The sequence below is a fragment of the Denticeps clupeoides genome, chromosome 4 (assembly GCF_900700375.1).
Source record: "Denticeps clupeoides chromosome 4, fDenClu1.1, whole genome shotgun sequence".
In the NCBI taxonomy this organism is placed as follows: domain Eukaryota; kingdom Metazoa; phylum Chordata; class Actinopteri; order Clupeiformes; family Denticipitidae; genus Denticeps; species Denticeps clupeoides.
This window is the reverse complement of record NC_041710.1, coordinates 15,707,831-15,726,339: the sequence shown is the minus strand read 5'-3', so window position 1 is coordinate 15,726,339 and position 18,509 is coordinate 15,707,831. Positions and strand designations below refer to the sequence as shown.

At 45.1% G+C, this 18,509-nt stretch overlaps 1 protein-coding gene across 2 annotated transcripts; it reads left to right on the top strand.

Annotated features, from left to right (window-relative positions):
• The first annotated feature begins 9,054 nt into the window (after positions 1 to 9,054).
• On the top strand, positions 9,055 to 13,911 carry gata6 (GATA binding protein 6). Of its 2 annotated transcripts, none has more exons than XM_028976914.1 (7): positions 9,055 to 9,121; positions 9,321 to 10,169; positions 10,239 to 10,405; positions 10,496 to 10,621; positions 10,711 to 10,798; positions 10,949 to 11,034; positions 11,248 to 13,911. In XM_028976914.1, the coding sequence occupies exons 2-7, from the start codon at positions 9,365 to 9,367 to the stop codon at positions 11,413 to 11,415; spliced, it is 1,440 nt and encodes a 479-aa protein (XP_028832747.1). In that variant the 5' UTR covers positions 9,055 to 9,121; positions 9,321 to 9,364; the 3' UTR covers positions 11,416 to 13,911. The 2 variants fall into 2 exon arrangements, with proteins under 2 accessions (XP_028832747.1, XP_028832748.1); XM_028976915.1 differs by having other exon boundaries at positions 9,073 to 9,117.
• The last annotated feature ends 4,598 nt before the right edge of the window (positions 13,912 to 18,509 follow it).

Genomic DNA, 18,509 nt, shown 5'->3' with positions numbered 1-18,509 from the left:
CTTGTCCTGCAGTCGTGTCACTGGTCATGGCTGATTATCAGGAATCTCCTCATTACCACAGATGGAATGTGAGATATGCCAGCAGAGGGTAGCTTTTTGGTCTCAGGGGTGTGGCAGACACACAAGGCTCTTTTCTGACTGTAAAGCACATTTTACTACTATATACTACACGTATTAGTAGTACAATTTCTAGTCACATGTTCCCAGTAGGGGTTGTCTGCACAATTGATCGGGCAAACGTTTTACACCTGATGCCCTTCCGGACACAAACCTCCCCATTTACCCAGGCTTGGGACTGGCACCAAGAAACACACAGGCACATGTTTCCCCAGTGGCTAGGTCATAATTACTAATCATACAATTTCAATGATTCAATCACCACAATAAATCTCAATAAATTGTTAATATTGTTTAGATGAATAACTATCCACACTGTCCAGACAGTGTTTATGTGTATTTTATTTAAAAAAAATATGTTGAGGATAGTTATAACTGTGAATAGCACCTTGAACATTGGTTTAAGAGCACAATGTGTGTCATCACAGTAACAGTAAATCTGATTGGCTGTGTTATGTGTTATGTGTTCTACTGTGTCCCACAAATTGGGCTAAATTCCTTTTTATTCATGTCTGCATTAAAAAAAATATTCAATAGTTATTTTGAAATATATCTCAATGAAAAATAATCATATATATTTGATCATTTTTCATCCACTTTACTGAGGTTCAGCAGACTTTGTTCTAAACTCTGATAAAGCTTAAATCTATTTATTGCAATTCAATGTGAATTACACATGTTTACACAACGCGAACGTCATTGGTCACATGTACAAAATCTGTAACTAGGACCTATAAATTCCTACCAGTGATAATTCTCAATTTTCCTCTTTGCTGTAGTAAGCAGGGGTTTAAATGAGTTCCGCTTTCCCAATCAAGCTGTCTGATTTTCTCTCATCAAACATCAATTTGTACGCACCAAAAAATAGAGAAAAGAACAGAAAACTCTGAAGTTAACTCAGATTTGCCATGAATGTCTGCTTCAGTTCTCAGGTACAAGGGTCTGTTTGCGCTGGGCACACAGATCCATCTGCCAGACTCAAGTCCTTCACATTGTTTTAACGCTCTCCTAATGCTGCAATTATGTCCGTATCAAGCTGTTGGAGCTGGAACAGCCGCCCACGTTAATTAAAGCCCAGAAACCAGGAGGAGAGCTTCATGTCTGTTTTTAAGGGCCTCGATGGTTCCTCGGGGAGGAGGGGTGGGCAGGTTTAGAGGTGAGACATGGGAGGAGGGGGCTCCACAGGAGATGGAGTCTCTGGGTCACCATGAGGTTATCCTGACCCCTCTTATGGGCTCCGCTGGCTGCGTTTATCGTGGAGGCAGGAGGGCCGGAGAAGACTCTGAAAGGTGGTGGGGGAGCAGGGGGCTGGCAGGAGGGAGGAAAAATGAAGAAAGGAATAGAAGGAGGAGGCAAATGTGCCTCCTGAAGGTGTCTGTCAAGGGTGATGGCGCTTGGCTCCGGTGCACGTGGAGCCACAAGGCCATTCAGGGGGAGTCGGGGATCAGAGATAACCCGCAGTCCTGGATCCTGAGATGGTGAAGTGGGGGGTGACCACTAATAGTGAATACTTTTACTACATTGTGTTAATGGCCCTATTAACACAATTAATAAATGATCACCAATTAAGCCTAATACTAATGCTCTCATAAAGGAACGGGCTGATGAAAAAAACGTTTTTACAACGCAGTCACTTTAAGAAAGCGATTGAGGTTTGGGTTTATATATATATGTGGGTTTATGTTAAAATATTCACATTTCCACATGAATCCACCTCTAATCTCTCCCTCTATTCAGTCTAGCTCTGGAACGTGACATGAAGGAAGTGAGAGTTTTGCCTCATGTGCACGTACGGCATGGCTGCGGTCTCACCGTATTTGCCTTTTCCCCCTCAGCTTTTGCCTGTAAAAAGAGACTGTTGGGGCACACGTCTAGCACCGCCGTTAAACATTAACGAAGTCGTATAACTCGGTTACTGATTGATGCTTCCTGCTCTTGGTTCTCCTGGCTTTGCCTGGCCAGGGACGTGTCCTTCAGATGTGCACACAGGTGCCTCCTTATCCGTGAGGACCTCTCTCCCAGCTCTGGTTCCCTGAGCCGAAGGCCAGCCTGTCTTTCCAGGCCTCAGGTGTATCTGGGTTGTGCCAAGATCACTCCCCCTTCGGCTGACTTCAGGATCGGCCCTTGTCCTGTTCCCCATAAAGCCTGGGACGTAAACATGTCATTTTAAGAAGGCTAGGAAGTCCAGAGAGACGTTTAAGGCCTCTTTCGCTTTCCTTCAGCGTGAATGTCTAACACCGCCTCTGGATCGTAATATATAATCCCCCGGCACATGAACAGCGCAGGGGGAACAGGGGAAAACACATCTCGCGTAACCACTGTGGCTCTCAAAAAAAGAACACCGGCAAATGAAGTCGTAATATAAGATTTAGTTTCATTGCCATCCCCAACATCTGACCAAATACACACACACACATCCAGAGATGTGGACTAGGGTTGGATCTGAATCTAAATACGGTATTTGGAACATTAAAAGCATAAATAGCACATTTTTATTAATCATGATTTTTATGATCATATTTGTGTGAGTGAACTTGCACGGTCCTGTTAAATAAATCTATAAGTATTGATACACCACAGTGTTGTTTTACTTCATTTGAACTTCTTGTAGAAACGAGCACATTTTACGTCTAGAACATTTAAGTGTACATACTCATCCAATATTGTTTAACCGCAAATGTTAACACTTTTATCTGAATAAAATCTCTACAAACACAGATACGAACAGTGGGATCCCAGCTTCAGATTCAGTGTATCTTCAGTGTTGTCAAAAGCAAAAGCAAGTCAACATGAATCTGCAGCTGAAGTTTTTTTTCATTTCATTTTATTTTCCATAACCCAGCACTCGAACTTTCTGACTTGTTTCATTTAGAACAACCTTAAAACACTATGGTGTCTGTAGTTCGAACAATTTGGTTGTGTTGGCAGTTCAGTGGTTCTCAACCTTCTTACACAAGTTACGTGTTGCAGACAATATCATTATCGTTAGATTCTCATTGAATTTATGACCTACATTTGACAACTACTGTTTATTGATAGGTTATCAGTATCGTTTCTAGCTGGCTGGATGGTGTCAGAATCCTATCTTTTGTTTTGACTTTAGAAGGCTCATATTCAGATACGCAGTGGCTCTCCAGCGGTTCACTGGCGGGGCGTGGCAGAGTGGCTCCGGCTTGGTTGCTCTCCTTGTAGAGAATGAAAGAATTATCTATGCATTAAAAACACTCACTTGCACATTTGTAATTGAGGACCTGTGGTAATGTAGCCAATGCATTGCGAACATGAAATAGATGACAGCTCTGATCCTAAATACTTAAAACTTTCTTTAGTCAAATGTCTTATCTTTATTTTAGTTTTCCTGTTTTGCTATCTTTATCTGGACTCACACACACGCGTCAAAGCCCAGTTTCATCAAGGGATTTATTCCTTATTAATATAAAAAATCCTCGCTGCTATTTCAGTTGCTTTTATGTCATTGCTCTGGCCACTGTCACCAAGCAGCTTCACGGCAGTTCTACAATCTAGAGCCCAACAGGCCTGTTGCAAGACCAAAGCTACTCATTAAATCCTAAAAAAATTGTATATCTATTATTTCTGCTGATTAATTATCATTGCAAGACTACGCCTGTAATCTTGCTGCCATAATTTATCGCCAATTAATAAGCAATGAAGAATTGATAATTTCAGCCACATTATGCGGAATGGGAGTGGCATTTTATTTCTTCAGGTGGTGCAGTGCTACGGTAACACTTTCACATTACAGTTGCACTTGAGTGCAAAGAATTTACAGCCGTGTCAACAAGGCCGCAATCAGACTGATATATTTCCAGGACAGGAACAATAATGTCGAGTCATTGTGTGCCAATCTAAAACTGCATACAGTCCAGATTCTGAAACATGAAATATTACACAAATTACACTGATTTTCCTTTATCATTTTTTATAAGGATATGAGGGATCCAAATGAAATGACATTTAAATGTAAGTCCTCTCCACCCATACCACAATTGATGTTTAATATACATTCACAGTAAATACGGTATAAATATACAAATTAGATTCAGACAGTCTGTAATGTCCCAGTCAGGCCGTATATTTAGTGACGTTTCTTCTACTTCTTCTGCAATCTGCGTGTTATCGGACACGCAACGCTCTAATCTGGAGATGTGGCCCCACATCACGTTCTGGCCCTGTGTTCTATAAACACGGGCTTCGCCGTGTGCCCGGCTCTATCAAAACACTCCGCTGGCAATGGCCAGGGTGGGAGGCAGAGAGGCTACCGACGGAGCCACCGCTGGGAGCTCACCCCTCCACCAAAACCGGCGCTGCGCCCTGATAACTGTCACGCCATGAAGGCCGACAGGATTAACGTGCTGCGGAGCTGCTCAGAGAGACCTCGCAAGGACTTTCGGATTCCAGTCACTTCCGATGAAACCAGTTTAATTCCAGCTCCGGGGGTGGGCTTCAAACACACACATGCACATTTATGGTCAGTGGGTTCATGTACATGCACATTTTCAGCACTCTATAACACTCTATAATATGCTGCTTAGAAAATGCTGTTACATTTTATGTGATTTAGGTGGGTGTGTAGCTGTGCATCAAGGTGCCGGTTTTGACCTCTGTCCACATAAAGCTCTCCTGCAAATTGTTATAACACACAGGATTTAAACAAAAACCATTCGCTTTAGTGGTGTCAAGACAAATGTACCGACAACTTGGTGTGGAACAACTCCATTTTGACATTTACGCACACACACACACACACACACACACACACACACACACACACACACATATATATATATATATACACACACACACACACACACATACATTAGGCAGAAACCGGCTGTGAAAAGATTCAGTTTTGATGTATGAAAGAACAAGAACGAGGGCCCGGGTTTTAAGGTACAATCAGTTACCAGCGAGTGGCACGGAGTGACACATTGTTTTTCGATAGAGTCACGTCTTTTTTTTTTTTTTTTTGAAGGGACGACAAGCTCGACTCAAACAGCGCACTCCCGCCATGAGCAAACAGTTCCGGACAAACAGTGAAGTGGCCGTCTCCAACACCGCCTGGTACAGTACACTGGTGCTGAAACCCCGCTGAAGAATGGTCACCACTTCACTGTTTGATGGAGCTCTGATAAAAACATAATTGCAGAATGTAGAATGCATGTGTGTGAGTGTGTATGTGTGTTTTTGATCAAACAAAGGTTCGGTCACGCCATAGAGACTGGCCTCGCTGTTGCTATTGTGCGTTTGCTTTTCAGAAGTCATGGGTGTATGAAAGGCCCCCCCCTACCCAAACACGTACACACACACACACCGTCTGAGGCTCGTTTGCTGAGGTCACGGGGACAAGAAGGTAGCCGTGGAGCTGTTAAGGACGAAGGGAAACTCTGCCACAGCCGGGTGGCCATGTTTGGTGTGCGACTGTAGACTTCTTTTCAGGCCGAGACGAGATCTTATCGGAGCTGCTGGGTTCTCGATTGTTCCCCAGACACAAAGGGGACAAAGAGTGTGATGTAGAACAGCAGCGGCATACTCCAGCAAGTCCGCACACAACAATTACTATTGCCACATTATGAATTAGCGTGGTCCACATATATATATATATATATGTGTGTGTGTGTGTGTGTGTGTGTGTGTGTGTGTGTGTGTAATGTAATGAGAGCCCCAGTAGAAACTGCACAGCACACATTGGGAAAATATTACACTCCATGTGTAATCACCATGATCTCATGAGGTATTCTAATGACCTTCTATGACCTGTATATAAATAAATATAGTTAAACGTGTTATGACGTGGCATGTTAGGTGATAAAAATGCTTAGTCATGGCACCATGTAGGATACAGAAAGAAAGTGAGAGCTCCATAGGGGACCTGGTCTCGTTTTCCAGATGTTTGCAGAATGGACCAGTCTTGATTGTGCTTCTCCGAGGAGAAGGTGGGTAATGAAATCTGAGCTGCTCGGCAGGGGGACCTTGCAACAGCCTTCAATGTGCAGTAAATAGATTTTAATTAGTAAAAAAAGATTATTTTGTGTCAATACTAACATAAGGAACCGTGTACAAATGACTGCAAGCGGGGCATAACGGTTACAGATTTTAAAAATGAATTAATTTAATGTCCATATCAATACTTCTGTGTTGTTTTTAAATCCATTCGTCTGTGCATCACGTGATCAGGCAATGTTAAAACCAACTGTGCTGCGACGAAGAACTGATTCAGGGAAAGTCGCGACCTTCCACTCAGACAAAACACGGCGCGGCGCGGCAGGATGGAGGCCGCCGGGAAGCTGCGTGGAAACCATAACAAGGGGTCGTGGACGGTGGCCGGGGTGTCGCGGCTCGTAACCTGCCGCACCCCCACTTTCCATCTCCTCACACCGCAGATGCGGAAACATTTCATATATCGTTCGTTCATAATTCAATTTCCTACATTTACTCCCGGTCTGTCCATCTGTCCACACAGAAAGTGGATCCAATCAGACGTGTGACTCTGATCAGATCGGCCAGAGTCATCGGGGATATTCGGTCCCTTCCAGCTAATCTGAAACTAATCCAGCAGCGCACACTTCACTTCTCTTTTAATCCCTTATTGTACTTTTACCTTCTTATTTTATACTCTGCTGCGGTGTTATTATTATTATAATTATTATTGCTGCATGTGCTGGACGTGTGTGTGTGTTTTCACGTCTCTGTGTGTGAGGTTCAGTTGTTTGAATGAAATGACTGTAAATTAAAAAGTAATTGGAAATGAATTAGTAATTGAATTAAAGAGAAATTGGAGGGGCGGGACAGTCCTGGCCTTTTTAGGCCCGAGTTATTGTCGGCGTCTGTTGTCCGACATTTTTATTGTTGCTGTTTACTATTATTACAATATTTACTGAATATTATATATGAAATGTCATATATAATATTTGACGTTACCAACCAGGCTTGAAGTCAGTTTGTTGAATGAAACGGCGGGAGAAATATTACAGGTTTCTGTTTTATGTCGCCTTTCTGCAGATTGGAGGATGTATTACAGCGCAGCTCAGAAAAGATGCTGCTGTGTAGGTGGGCGTGGCCTTGCAATAAACTGTGGGAAGGCAGAGTCTCACACACACTCACTCACACACACACACACACACACACTGTCTCTCACGCACATACTCACACACACACACACTCTCTCTCTCTGACACACAAAAACACTCTCTCTCTCACACACACACACACACACACACACACACACCGTTTGGTCAGATGAGGGCGTCTCTGTGGTGCAGGACGGTTCGCGCGCTGTCCAAACGACAAAGGTCACATTTCCACCTGCCTGCGGTTTAATCATCAACCCGCGACTCTCCTGATCCATCCCGACGCCGCATTTGCATTTAATTCCCTTCCTCTGTACTGATATTCCGGGCGGACAGTGGGAAGAAAAACGGCGCACACGCAGATTTATTCTTTCCTTCTTCGGGGCCCGTGGGTGCGATCAGGGTGGGTGGGTCCGTCATAGAACCACACAGAAACGATTCAAACCTTTTCTTTATTTGTGCGTGTCGATTCGGATCTGCTGAACCTCTGCAGGCCCGTGACTCTGCATTTAACATATGAAATATATATTTTCACGAGATTTATATATTTCATATTATTTAGGAATTGTGCTCGTTGTGAAGTTTTCATGTTTAATACTGACACGCTGCGTGCAGACGCTTCCTGTGGCGACGTTGAATTTTTATCGAAAAAAATGTGAGAAAGGATATTTGATATTTTAATTTTAATTTAATTTCAGCATTGTTCTCTGCACTGAGACGAAATAACACACCTTTAAAACACAGACATTTTAATCCTTTATCATTAACAGAGGCATACATGCGCGCTAAAACGATTTAAAAATAAATTACTATAATACTTATTTAAAAAAAATATTTGCTGTTATTCTTATGTTAAAACTAAATTATTATGATATCGGTGACATCGATAGACGGCGATTCCAGTTTTATTAGTCATATTGCGGTACATATTCGGAAAATGTGCGTGGGATTTACACGACCTGAGAGGAGAGAGCGCGTTTTACCCCCGTACCCCGGTAAACACGGTGCGCGCGCGTTAATCACCGCCGAGTGATTAATTCGATTGGCACCTCGTGACTTGTGATCAGCGTGTGTGTGTGTGTGTGTGTGTGTGTATTCTGCCTGAGCGAATCATCCCCCCGCTGCGTGTTTGTGTTCGGGCCCAAATGAAGACACTCTCCTTAAATAAACGAATTACGTGGATTAACATGATAAAGACGAAATAATAACGATAATGATTATAATAAAATAAACGAGGAGATGCGTGATGCCACATATTACAACAAAAATGTTTTCTTTATTTATTTATGGAAGAAACGTTACCTAAAACGAACAGAATAACCTGGAAAAATATAAAAAGACAAATACAAAATCGCTGCGGGCTCATTTGTCCGCACGAGTTAATTGTAGCGATGATAATAATAATAAGAAAGAAAGAAAGAAAGAAAGAATGAAATGATTTTGGAAAGCTGCATGTCTCCATTGTCATGTATTCTTTCCGTTTGTTTACAAAATGCAATTTCTTCGAGAAAATACCGGCTGAAATGATGGGAAAGGTCGTGATCGGCATTTATAATTCATTTGCGATAAAAAAAAAAAAAAATAACGAAACCGAAGGAATGAAATAAAAAATTCTTTCTGCCTCGTCCCGTCCCGTCTGGTCGGCCTCAGGCCGGGGCTCGAACCGCCGCCGCCGCCGCCGACGTCGGCGACGACGATGATCAAAGCGGCTGACGTTTCCCGCGCGCTGATTGATGGGCGCAGACTGGCACCCCCGTGGAGCGCGCGCGCGCTCTGCGCCAATCAACTCCGGCCGCGCGAGGCGCCTCCTCTTAAACCTCACCCCGTCACGAGCGCCTCCATCCCGTCCCGCCATTCCCCGAACTCCCACGGAGCCGCGACCACGGAGCCGGAGACCGATGGACGAGCAGCAGTAGGTCCGTCTCTCTCTCTCTCTGAAAGGAGAACATCTGGCTTCTGAGGGGCGTCCAGATGCGGCTCCTAAATCATTCCGCGTGTGTGTGTGTGTGTGTGTGTGTGTGTGTGTGTGTGTACGTGTGCGCGCTGTTATCTCTGACGCCTCTTATCACCGCGCCGCGTTCCGGTTTCCTCCCTCATCCTCTCGCTGCTTCCCAGGGTTCCCCCGTGTCCGTGACAAGAGGCTCTAGAACGCATCCTGGATGGACCTGGCCGATCACAGCTGGTCCGTGGTCAAGCGCGAAGTGTCCAGCAGCCCGGGCTCCCCGGCCGAGCAGAGCTACCTGCAGGGCGGCCGGAGGGAGCGACACGCCACGCCGCCGCTGGACGCCGCGGGCAGCAGCCGCCGCGCCGCCGCCGAGCAGAGGCCGCTACACTCCTACGTCCACTTCGGACACGGCGCGGAGGACGTGGCGCTGTTCACGGACCTGGACCAGGCCAGCAAGCTGGTGGTGCCCGGGGGCGCGCACAAGGGCGGGCTGATCGTGGACGCCGGCGACATGTACCAGACGCTGGCCATCGCGGCGGCCCAGACGCAGGGCGGGTACGACCCCCCCGCGGCCGGTTACATGCACTCCAGCCCCAACTCGCCCGTCTACGTGCCCACGTCCCGAGTGGGGCCCATGATCCCCAGCCTGTCCTACCTGCCGCCCAACGGGGCGTCCCAGCCGGCGCACGCGGTCAACAGCCACTCGGTGTGGACGCAGGCCGCCCCCGACAGCCCCTCCTACGGCGCGGGGAGCCCCCACGCGTCCGGCCGCTTCCCCTACTCCCCGAGCCCCCCCATGAACAACGGCAGCTCGCGGGACAGCGGCTACACGAGCCCCCTGAACCCCAACACCCTGGCGCGGCCCCTCGGCGGCTCCTACGGCGGCCCGTACGGCCCGTACGTGGCGCCGCAGCTGCCGCAGCTCCCCGCGCCGTGGCCCGGGGCCCCGTTCGACAACTCCATGCTGCACTCGCTGCAGGGCCGCGGCGCGCCGCTGTCCATCCGCGCGCCCAACGGAGGTACGAAGCCGAGGGTTCGAGTCCGTGCGCGTGGTTGTCGCTGGTCGATCTGACGCTCTCTGCCCGCAGATATCCTGGAGGACATGGTGGAGAGCCGCGAGTGCGTCAACTGCGGCTCCATCTCGACCCCGCTGTGGCGGCGCGACGGGACCGGACACTTCCTGTGCAACGCGTGCGGACTGTACAGCAAGGTGAACGGCCTGAGCCGACCCCTCATCAAGCCGCAGAAGCGCATGGTAACCCCTGACCCCTGACCCCGCACCTCCCGCCGACGCAGCAGCGCGCAGAACCCCGCCACTGAAGCGTCTCTCTTTCCTTCCCCGCAGTCCTCGTCCCGGCGCATCGGACTGTCCTGCGCCAACTGCCAGACCAGCACGACCACCCTGTGGCGCAGGAACGCGGACGGCGAGCCGGTGTGCAACGCGTGCGGCCTGTACACCAAGCTGCACGGGGTGGGTGTCGGGACGTGGACTCATCTCGCCGATACCGAATCGAACATGTCGAATGAAAAATGAAAAATCGCCTTTATTTTGAAATTCAGGTTCCTCGACCGCTGGCGATGAAAAAAGAGGGAATTCAGACGAGGAAGAGAAAACCGAAAACGCTGAACAAAACAAAGGGATCTTCCGGTGAGCGAAACCGATCGAATAATAAAACGAAGAAACCTGTACATAATAAATACAACAAAAAAAACACCAAAACGAATTTCATAATAAATTAATAATTACGAACAATTAATGGGATAAAATCGATCATTTTTTCCTTTGCCTTGTAATTAGGAAATAATTCTGTCTCCATGACTCCGACGTCTTCTTCGTCCTCGACTTCTGAAGAGGCGTCCAAGACGAGCCCCTCTGCCCCGCAGGTAAAAAAAGAACTTTAACACCTGCGATGAAACATATTTATGCTTTTTAGATTTTTTTTTTTTTTTTTTTTTTTACAATGTGCTAACCGCACAGTAATCATTCAAATATTCTTATATGAAAGTACCAGCATTTTCCAAACCACTTTGTAGACCTGCAGTTGAGCCCAGTTTGTCTGTGGAATTCCGGTAAGCTGGGTTTTTTTTTCGGGACAGGTGACCCCGTCCTCCATGGCTGGCCAAGGTGAGGGTGGCAGCGGCGCCGGCTCCGCGGTGAAGTATCCCGGGCAGGAGGGCCTGTTCACAAGCGTCGGCCTGGCATCGTCCACCAATGTGGCCTCGTCCGTTAGAGGCGAGACCTGGTGTCCCATGGCCTTGGCCTGACTGTGACTGGGATGGCGCTGTTCTGCAGACCTTCTCCTCGGAACGCCGGACACTCCGGCCTTGCACGGGAATAGATCTCTCAGTCGTTCCTTTCTCCGGCCTTGGAGTGTTTTCTGTGGATTCACCAGATTTTTCTTTTCTCTCCACTGGGCAAATGTGATTCAGTTTTGGAATATTCACAACGGATATGATTCTGCCAGTGCCTGTGTGGAGGAGAACATTTGTGAGGACGCGACATGATGTTCTTAGCAGTTTGCGGTTCAGGTACTTTAAGAACACGCACTACAGTAGAGATGATGTTCAGTGGAGTTAGTGGATCAAATGTAATTTTTAAAAAAAGAGTAATGTATATATATATAGATATAGATATATAAAATGCTTTGGATGTGGATCTCCCGATTCTGAAGACTAACTGGTTTGTTGGACTGGAGTGTTGACGAAAAAAAAAAAAAAAAAACAAGCTTGATTTTTCTCCAACTGGAATTGAAGACATCCTGAAAGAATGAAGTATTTATAAATCTCTGATTTTTAAAAAAATATATATTTGTCAATAAAAATGACAAATAGGACTGCTTGCTCTTTTAACTTCTGTTTTTCTTTCTTCAAATATGTTGGAGTGCTCCCGTCCCTGATTTCAAATCTGCACAAAATCCTGACGAAGCTCTTATTGAATTGGACTGAAACTCAGATTGGTTGAAACAGGGTAACCGAGATCCAGCCACCTATTCCGTTAACTTGGTTTTTTTTTTTTGGTTGTTTGTTTTATTATTTTAAAAAATGAGTTATGGTGTCAAACAATAATCACCGCTAGATCATATTCTGCATATCTGATGCTTGATCCAAAACCGTTCTTTTTTTTTTTCTTAATCGCACGGTACTATTCTGTCCAATTATTTTATCAGTTCCAAAAGTAATCCCATTAGTTCATAGTCTCTCGATGAACAAATCATGCTCAGGATCTGCGAGAGCTGCTCCATTACGCTCTGTTACTATACGAAAGTGCCATGGTTTTTTTCAGATATATTTTTACATGCGGAAAAGGGCTCATTGCGCTCAGGCCGGAACAGATGAAAATAAGCATTAGATATTTTAATGGTGAAGTGGATTTGGCAGTTTAATTGAAGCGAACGCTACAGACTGAGGACGGGCCGCGGGGTTTAAAATGCTTTTTAACTGGACCAGGCAATAAATCAAAGGGGCATGAAGGGTTTAGCAGCAGGCAAGATCAAGCCGAGGTGTCTGAAACATTGATGTGTGCATAATATATTTGCCATCTGACCAATTAATCTGATGAATTGTTTAATTTGGCCTAAAACGTGTAATGTGAACATGATCTGTGAACTCCGTAAGGCCAAACGGTTAACAACACGACCCGCTGTAAACATTTCTGGGGAATCTGACAGCTTTTCAGGGCGTCTAAGACATTGTGTAACCGGCTTTTACGCTCATGATTTCATTTCTTTTTAAAGCAGGGCCTCTGGTTTTCTGGACTTATTTATTTTTTGTGGTGTTTGTTAAAGAGTGTTTTCATATTTTATTTTGTCTGATGTATTGTATTTCATGGATGCTTTTGGACATAATTCTCACCCTAACATATTTAAATCTCGTGTCAGAAATGAAGGTTTTAATTTGAGATTAAAATGGTTTCTGTTGTCAAGAAAACCTGCGGAGAGGGTGTCTGCCGTTCTTTGTGTATGTGTTAGACGGGGCACAATCTCCTCTGTGCTAAACCTGACCGGTTTACGGAGTGCTTTCTATGTTTTTTTTATTCTATTTCACGTCTTTTTGTGAAATCCTGACGTGTGAGAATCCCGGAGGTCCTGTTAATAAAATGGCGCCTGTGCTTTACGCTGATGTGGTGAAGAATGTAGCAAAGTTCTGGAGTTCACTGTGTTATAGCGTCTGTACATGGAATGCTGTTATAAAATGATGCACGTTTGATAAGGGGATTCATGGACTGGATGTCTGGGCTGGAACATTTTTTTTTCATCGGTAGCCATTACAACTGAAAAGCAGGTGACAAAAGTATTAAATTCTTTTTTTTTTTTTTTTAATACTCAGTTGATTATCAGAACCTGCAACAGAAAACGGTCAGACATGAGTGAACAGGGGTCCTGCATAATTAAAACCGTACTGCCTGCAGGAATATCACACGTGACAATAACAGATAAACTTTGAGACTAATGGCTGTTATTGCAATCCCTCTTGTGCTATGTGACCTTTGCACTATTTCAGTCTTTTTGAAAGGAGTAAGCACCACTGTAAGAAGTACTATTAATAGTTTTTCTCTGGAAAATACATAATGGCTTCAGTCAGAATGCTGTTCCAGTGCAGATATTAGTCCGTTTTGCCTCAACTGCAGAAAAGCAAACTTTCACTGAAAAGTGAACAGCCTCGGGCTTTAGTGGATTCAGATAAGGAATGACTGGACTGATAAAAAAAAATATTTATGGAAATTTGCATGTGTATAACAGTTTAAATAAAAGTGTAAATACAGTATTTTTTTCCTAAGGATTTTCTGCATTCCTCAGATAAATGTCATATTCTGGTTCTAGTTTAATGTAAATGACTAATATGGACCAGACATGATGCTTCATAAATCCGGCAATACCCTGTATTGTAGTGTATCAGCAAATTTTAACATATTACAGTAAGTACAGAATGCTAGCACCATGTGGGCTTTAATACATGTTTACGTTCAGACAGTCTATTGTCATCTAAGCCCAATCCAGCCGCATACTAAAGCAAGTCATTAACATTTTCCCGTACGAAAACCTCTTTTCGCCTCCTGAAAGCGCTTCCTGAGAAGAACAGCGTACCAGCTCAGAGCTGGGGGCCAGGACTGCTATCTCTGTTTGTAAGTTGCAACACCGTCTTGACACAGAACTAGACAAGCGTTTCCCCGATCGCTCCCCAAACGCCCGGTGAACTGCGGCTGCCCCCTCCCCTCTGGAGCTCGGTACCAGCCACAACAACATGCTCCCAGGGAGGGGGATCCCGGCCCTTGAGTAATGCCCTTGGCACAGCCTCCAGAAACTCACTTAAGCTTTAATAATGTCACATCGCATTCCAGCGGCCCTCCTCTGTCACGTCCTTCTGCGGAGATGATGAAGATTTATCCGCAGGCATTAGGTTATCTCCACGCAGTTTAAGACATATTGCCATGGGGTTTATTGGGTGTTAGGATCTGTGGAAGATGTTGGCAGGATGGGGGATTTTTTTTTTACTACTTCTGCCTGTCTGGAAGGGTTGTTAGAAGGCTTCCAGAGCGAGGCTGCTTTGGATGTGTATGCTTTTCGAGATTAGGCAGAAGAGCCGCTCTCCTGGTGTGTACTGAAGTGCTCTCGAATGTTGTCTCTGCGAATTTCATTTTAATGCCCTCCACTACAGTTAGTTATGGAGTGGTGCAATGTTCAAACGGAAGGTGGCTACCTCGTAGTCAGGAACCATTCATCAGTGTGGCAGCCTTGAAATCCTGCTCTAGCCTTTTGTTTGAAACCTAGAACAACATTTGAGAACATTTGACTGCACATGAACCCATGAAAGTGTGTGGAAAGTAGATAAAGACCAGCATGTTTTTTTATCATATTTGTATGCTTTCCACTATCATTAGCCTTCATGGACTTTAATTAAGATTAGGCTTTGATGTTTACATTCTTGTTTTATTTGATTTCTTGGTTTGACTTTAAAAGTATGGACGTCACGTTGTCTGAGAGGTGGAAGCACCTGATGTCCAGCACACCTGCTGGTTGGCAGCTGTACAACGTTTTTGCACAGCCGATAACCACGTTCTGTAATGACAAAATGGTCAATTTTCCATGTCGCTTTACTCCTCTAAACTGTCTTTCCATTCAAAAAGTCTTTTCCCTACAGATAAAATGTTTACTCTGTAGCAGGAAGGTGTGGTTAATGTCCCGGTTCTGAAAGAGAGTGTGTGTTGGTGGGGACGGGAACCCCGGTGGAGGCAGGTAAATTTCCACCGTGTTAATCTGCGAAGGTGATCCGGTGTGAGACGCAACACCCAACGGATGTTGGTGTTCGCGTGAAGGACAGGATCGGGGAAGGGACAGGATAAAAGGATGAGTTGATAGATGATGAGACAGATAAGGACAGTCTTACTTAGTTGAGGAGAGTCGAGTTGACAAATCAATGACTGAGCGGCTGGCAGTGGCCACCTTGGCAATTTATGGGAGTTACCTGGTTTCCATGGTGCTCCCGGTCACGTGAACGGAGTCACGTGACTGTTAACTTGGAAATTGTGATTGACAGCCTTGGCTCCCACACCTGTATTGTGGGATGGGCCAAACAAATATTCAATGACTCTAAACATGGTATTTTGGCATCTGAAATAAAAAAATATATATATTTTGCTTGTCTGATCAATTTGTATGGCCATTCCATTCCAACACAACATTTTATTTCTAATCTAGATGTGATCTCTAGGCAGTCCTGGGCTCGCCGCTAAAGGTGGTAGTAGCCTAGTGGGTAAAGACACTCGCCTGTGAACCGGAAGACCCGGGTTCAAATCCCACTTACTACCATTGTGTCCCTGAGCAAGACACTTAACCTTAAGTGTCTCCAGGGGGACTGTCCCTGTAAAATACTGACTGTAAGTCGCTCTGGATAAGGGCGTCTGATAAATGCTGTAAATGTAATGTAAAGCTGCTGCTTGTTTGGTGTGGGTGATTAGAACCCTGTATTAGTTCATGTCTCGCTCACCCCCTGCTCCTGCATTGTAGATGTTTGTGCCTCTCTCTTTTCACCCTGATGTGGCATGACACTTGCTCATTATATTTTGGTAGTAAACGTTTTGTAGTCAAGATTACAGTACAGTGTCTACCCTAACACTGTGATTCGATTTTCAGATATTGAGAAAGGTGAAAATATTCAGGGGAATCAAAGAGGTCAGTGTATAGATATCTCACTTTCCACTGAAACTACCCTGAATACCTTTCATTACACTCCTTTAACCTGGAAAACAACGTGCTTGTGTCTCACGACCACAGGCTGATGGGGAAGAAAGCACAGAGATGGGACATTTATATTTACGGCATTTATCCAGAGCGACTTACAATCAGTAGTTACAGGGACAGTCCCCCCCTGGAGCAACTTAGGGTTAAGTGTCTTGCTCAGGGACATGATGGTAGTAAGTGGGATTTGAACCTGGGTATTCTGGTTCATAGACGAGTCTGTTACCCACTAGGCTACTACCACCCCATTGAGAGGTGCTGCTGGGACATCTGAACAAAGGGGTTTATTCATGCACAAAATCGGCACAAGGGCCCAAAACAAGGGAAAAAACAACCAGGTCCTTATAACAGGGTTCTAACCATGGACGCCTGATCAGCAGCACCTCTCCATGGTTAGAGCCCTGGTGTCAAGCTGAGCAGTGCAGGCTGTGGCCCCAGCTTGTCAGTGGCATACAACCACAGAGAGTGGTTTTGCAGGTTAGTGTCACGCGGCGGGTGCACGGAGAGGAGGACGAAGAGTGACGAGGAATGAAGGATGCTTTCACCTGACATCACAAAACAGGGGTTAAATAGTGAATCACAGGACAGGGGAGACATCCGAGACGTTGACATGGGTGAACACGGAACATAACGTCAAAGACCTGACGGTGAACAGAAACGAACAGGGCAGCTTTATACATTTGACACAGGTGAAAACGATTAGGGAACATTACACATGACAACAATGAAACTCCGGTGCGGATCCTGGACCGGAGTAACCCCATTTCGGACCGGATCGTGGCAGTTAGGTTATTCTTAGTAGGTATTAGTAGGTAGGTAGTCTAGGTACAGTAGGTATTATACCATTTTAGAAAGGGACTTGAACATGACAATGTAGGAACTTAATAAATACATGCAGGGTCTGTGCAATTTGTTATTTGTTAAGCATTGTCTGCATCAAGTTCTTTAAATTATACACCCCGAGCTAGGATTAGCAGTTTTTTATTTGCATCTATTAACAACTGCAATAAAATAATGAACCAGTGACAAGTATTTAAGGGTGCAGGTCCATGAATGTGATGAATTTGCAATAATATTACATAATAGCATGAAACTCTTAAAGTAGTGGTATATTCTACTGCTTCAAAGAAGCTTTATTATGAGGGTATTACCATGACGATGATAACATGTCACAACTTCTGCCTTGCTGGTCTAATACCTCAATGAACAATGAACATCCTAATTAGGCTGCAGTCAGAGGCTCATATATCACATGATGGATGATGTGTACAGCAGCTTTCCAAACTATTTACAGTATCATGATAGTTCAGTACAAGGGAGCATGTATACGGGGATGGTTTGCATGTTTCGTTCTTCGTTTTTGTTTGAGGTGCTGGAAAATCACACTTCACCCACATTTATGGACAAGCATACCCAAGCCATAAGTAGGGCCCGTAGGGAACGAAACAAATTACAAACCGTCCTTTAAATATTTAAATTCAGCATAGTGTGAAAACTAAAATAAGAGCAAATATTTATCGGCCGGTGAATTTATGGAGCGGCTGTATCCATGGAGCTCAGGGAGAGGATTTACAAACACAATATCACCCAGGTCCCTCTTTTGAGTCGAAGAGGTCTTCAAACATGGGTCAAAAAAGAAAAATGTTACGTCATGGAATCACCGGTAACACCACTTCTGTGGACCAGGAAGGGAAACTATCACTTTGTGTTGTTCATTGTGCTGTGCATCTGATTATGACATTGAGCGCGCAGGACAGGATCATAATGTTTGATCATTTATGGTAACACAGAAAGCAAAATGGAATATTTTTGTGCACTTACTGCCAATTTCAGACACAACCCCCTTACAAATATTTGGATGTGAACTTTCACCTTTTAACCTTTTATCAAAAGTCGTACTGATCCCAACCAATCCATTACATTGAACTCACCTATTTGTGAATTACAGACCCCTGTTGTGCTGCTATAAATACTCCACTGAAGCGTGTGTTGGGCTAATAACAAAGCCAGGGTTGCCTTCCCAGTGGCAGCTTTGTTTTGACAGCGAGTGCGTGGGTCTACTGATCCCCCCTCCTGTCTCCCGCGGGTGCAGGGCTGAACGTCCCACCGTGGCCGAGCCAGAGT

Bases quoted from the DNA above. Each gene is read 5' to 3' on its own strand.
- gata6 (XM_028976914.1), top strand. From the start codon at position 9,365: ATGGACCTGGCCGATCACAGCTGGTCCGTGGTCAAGCGCGAAGTGTCC. The intron at 10,622-10,710 runs GTGGGTGTCGGG...TTTGAAATTCAG, and splicing joins TGTACACCAAGCTGCACGGG to GTTCCTCGACCGCTGGCGAT. The intron at 11,035-11,247 runs GTAAAAAAAGAA...TTTTCGGGACAG, and splicing joins CGAGCCCCTCTGCCCCGCAG to GTGACCCCGTCCTCCATGGC.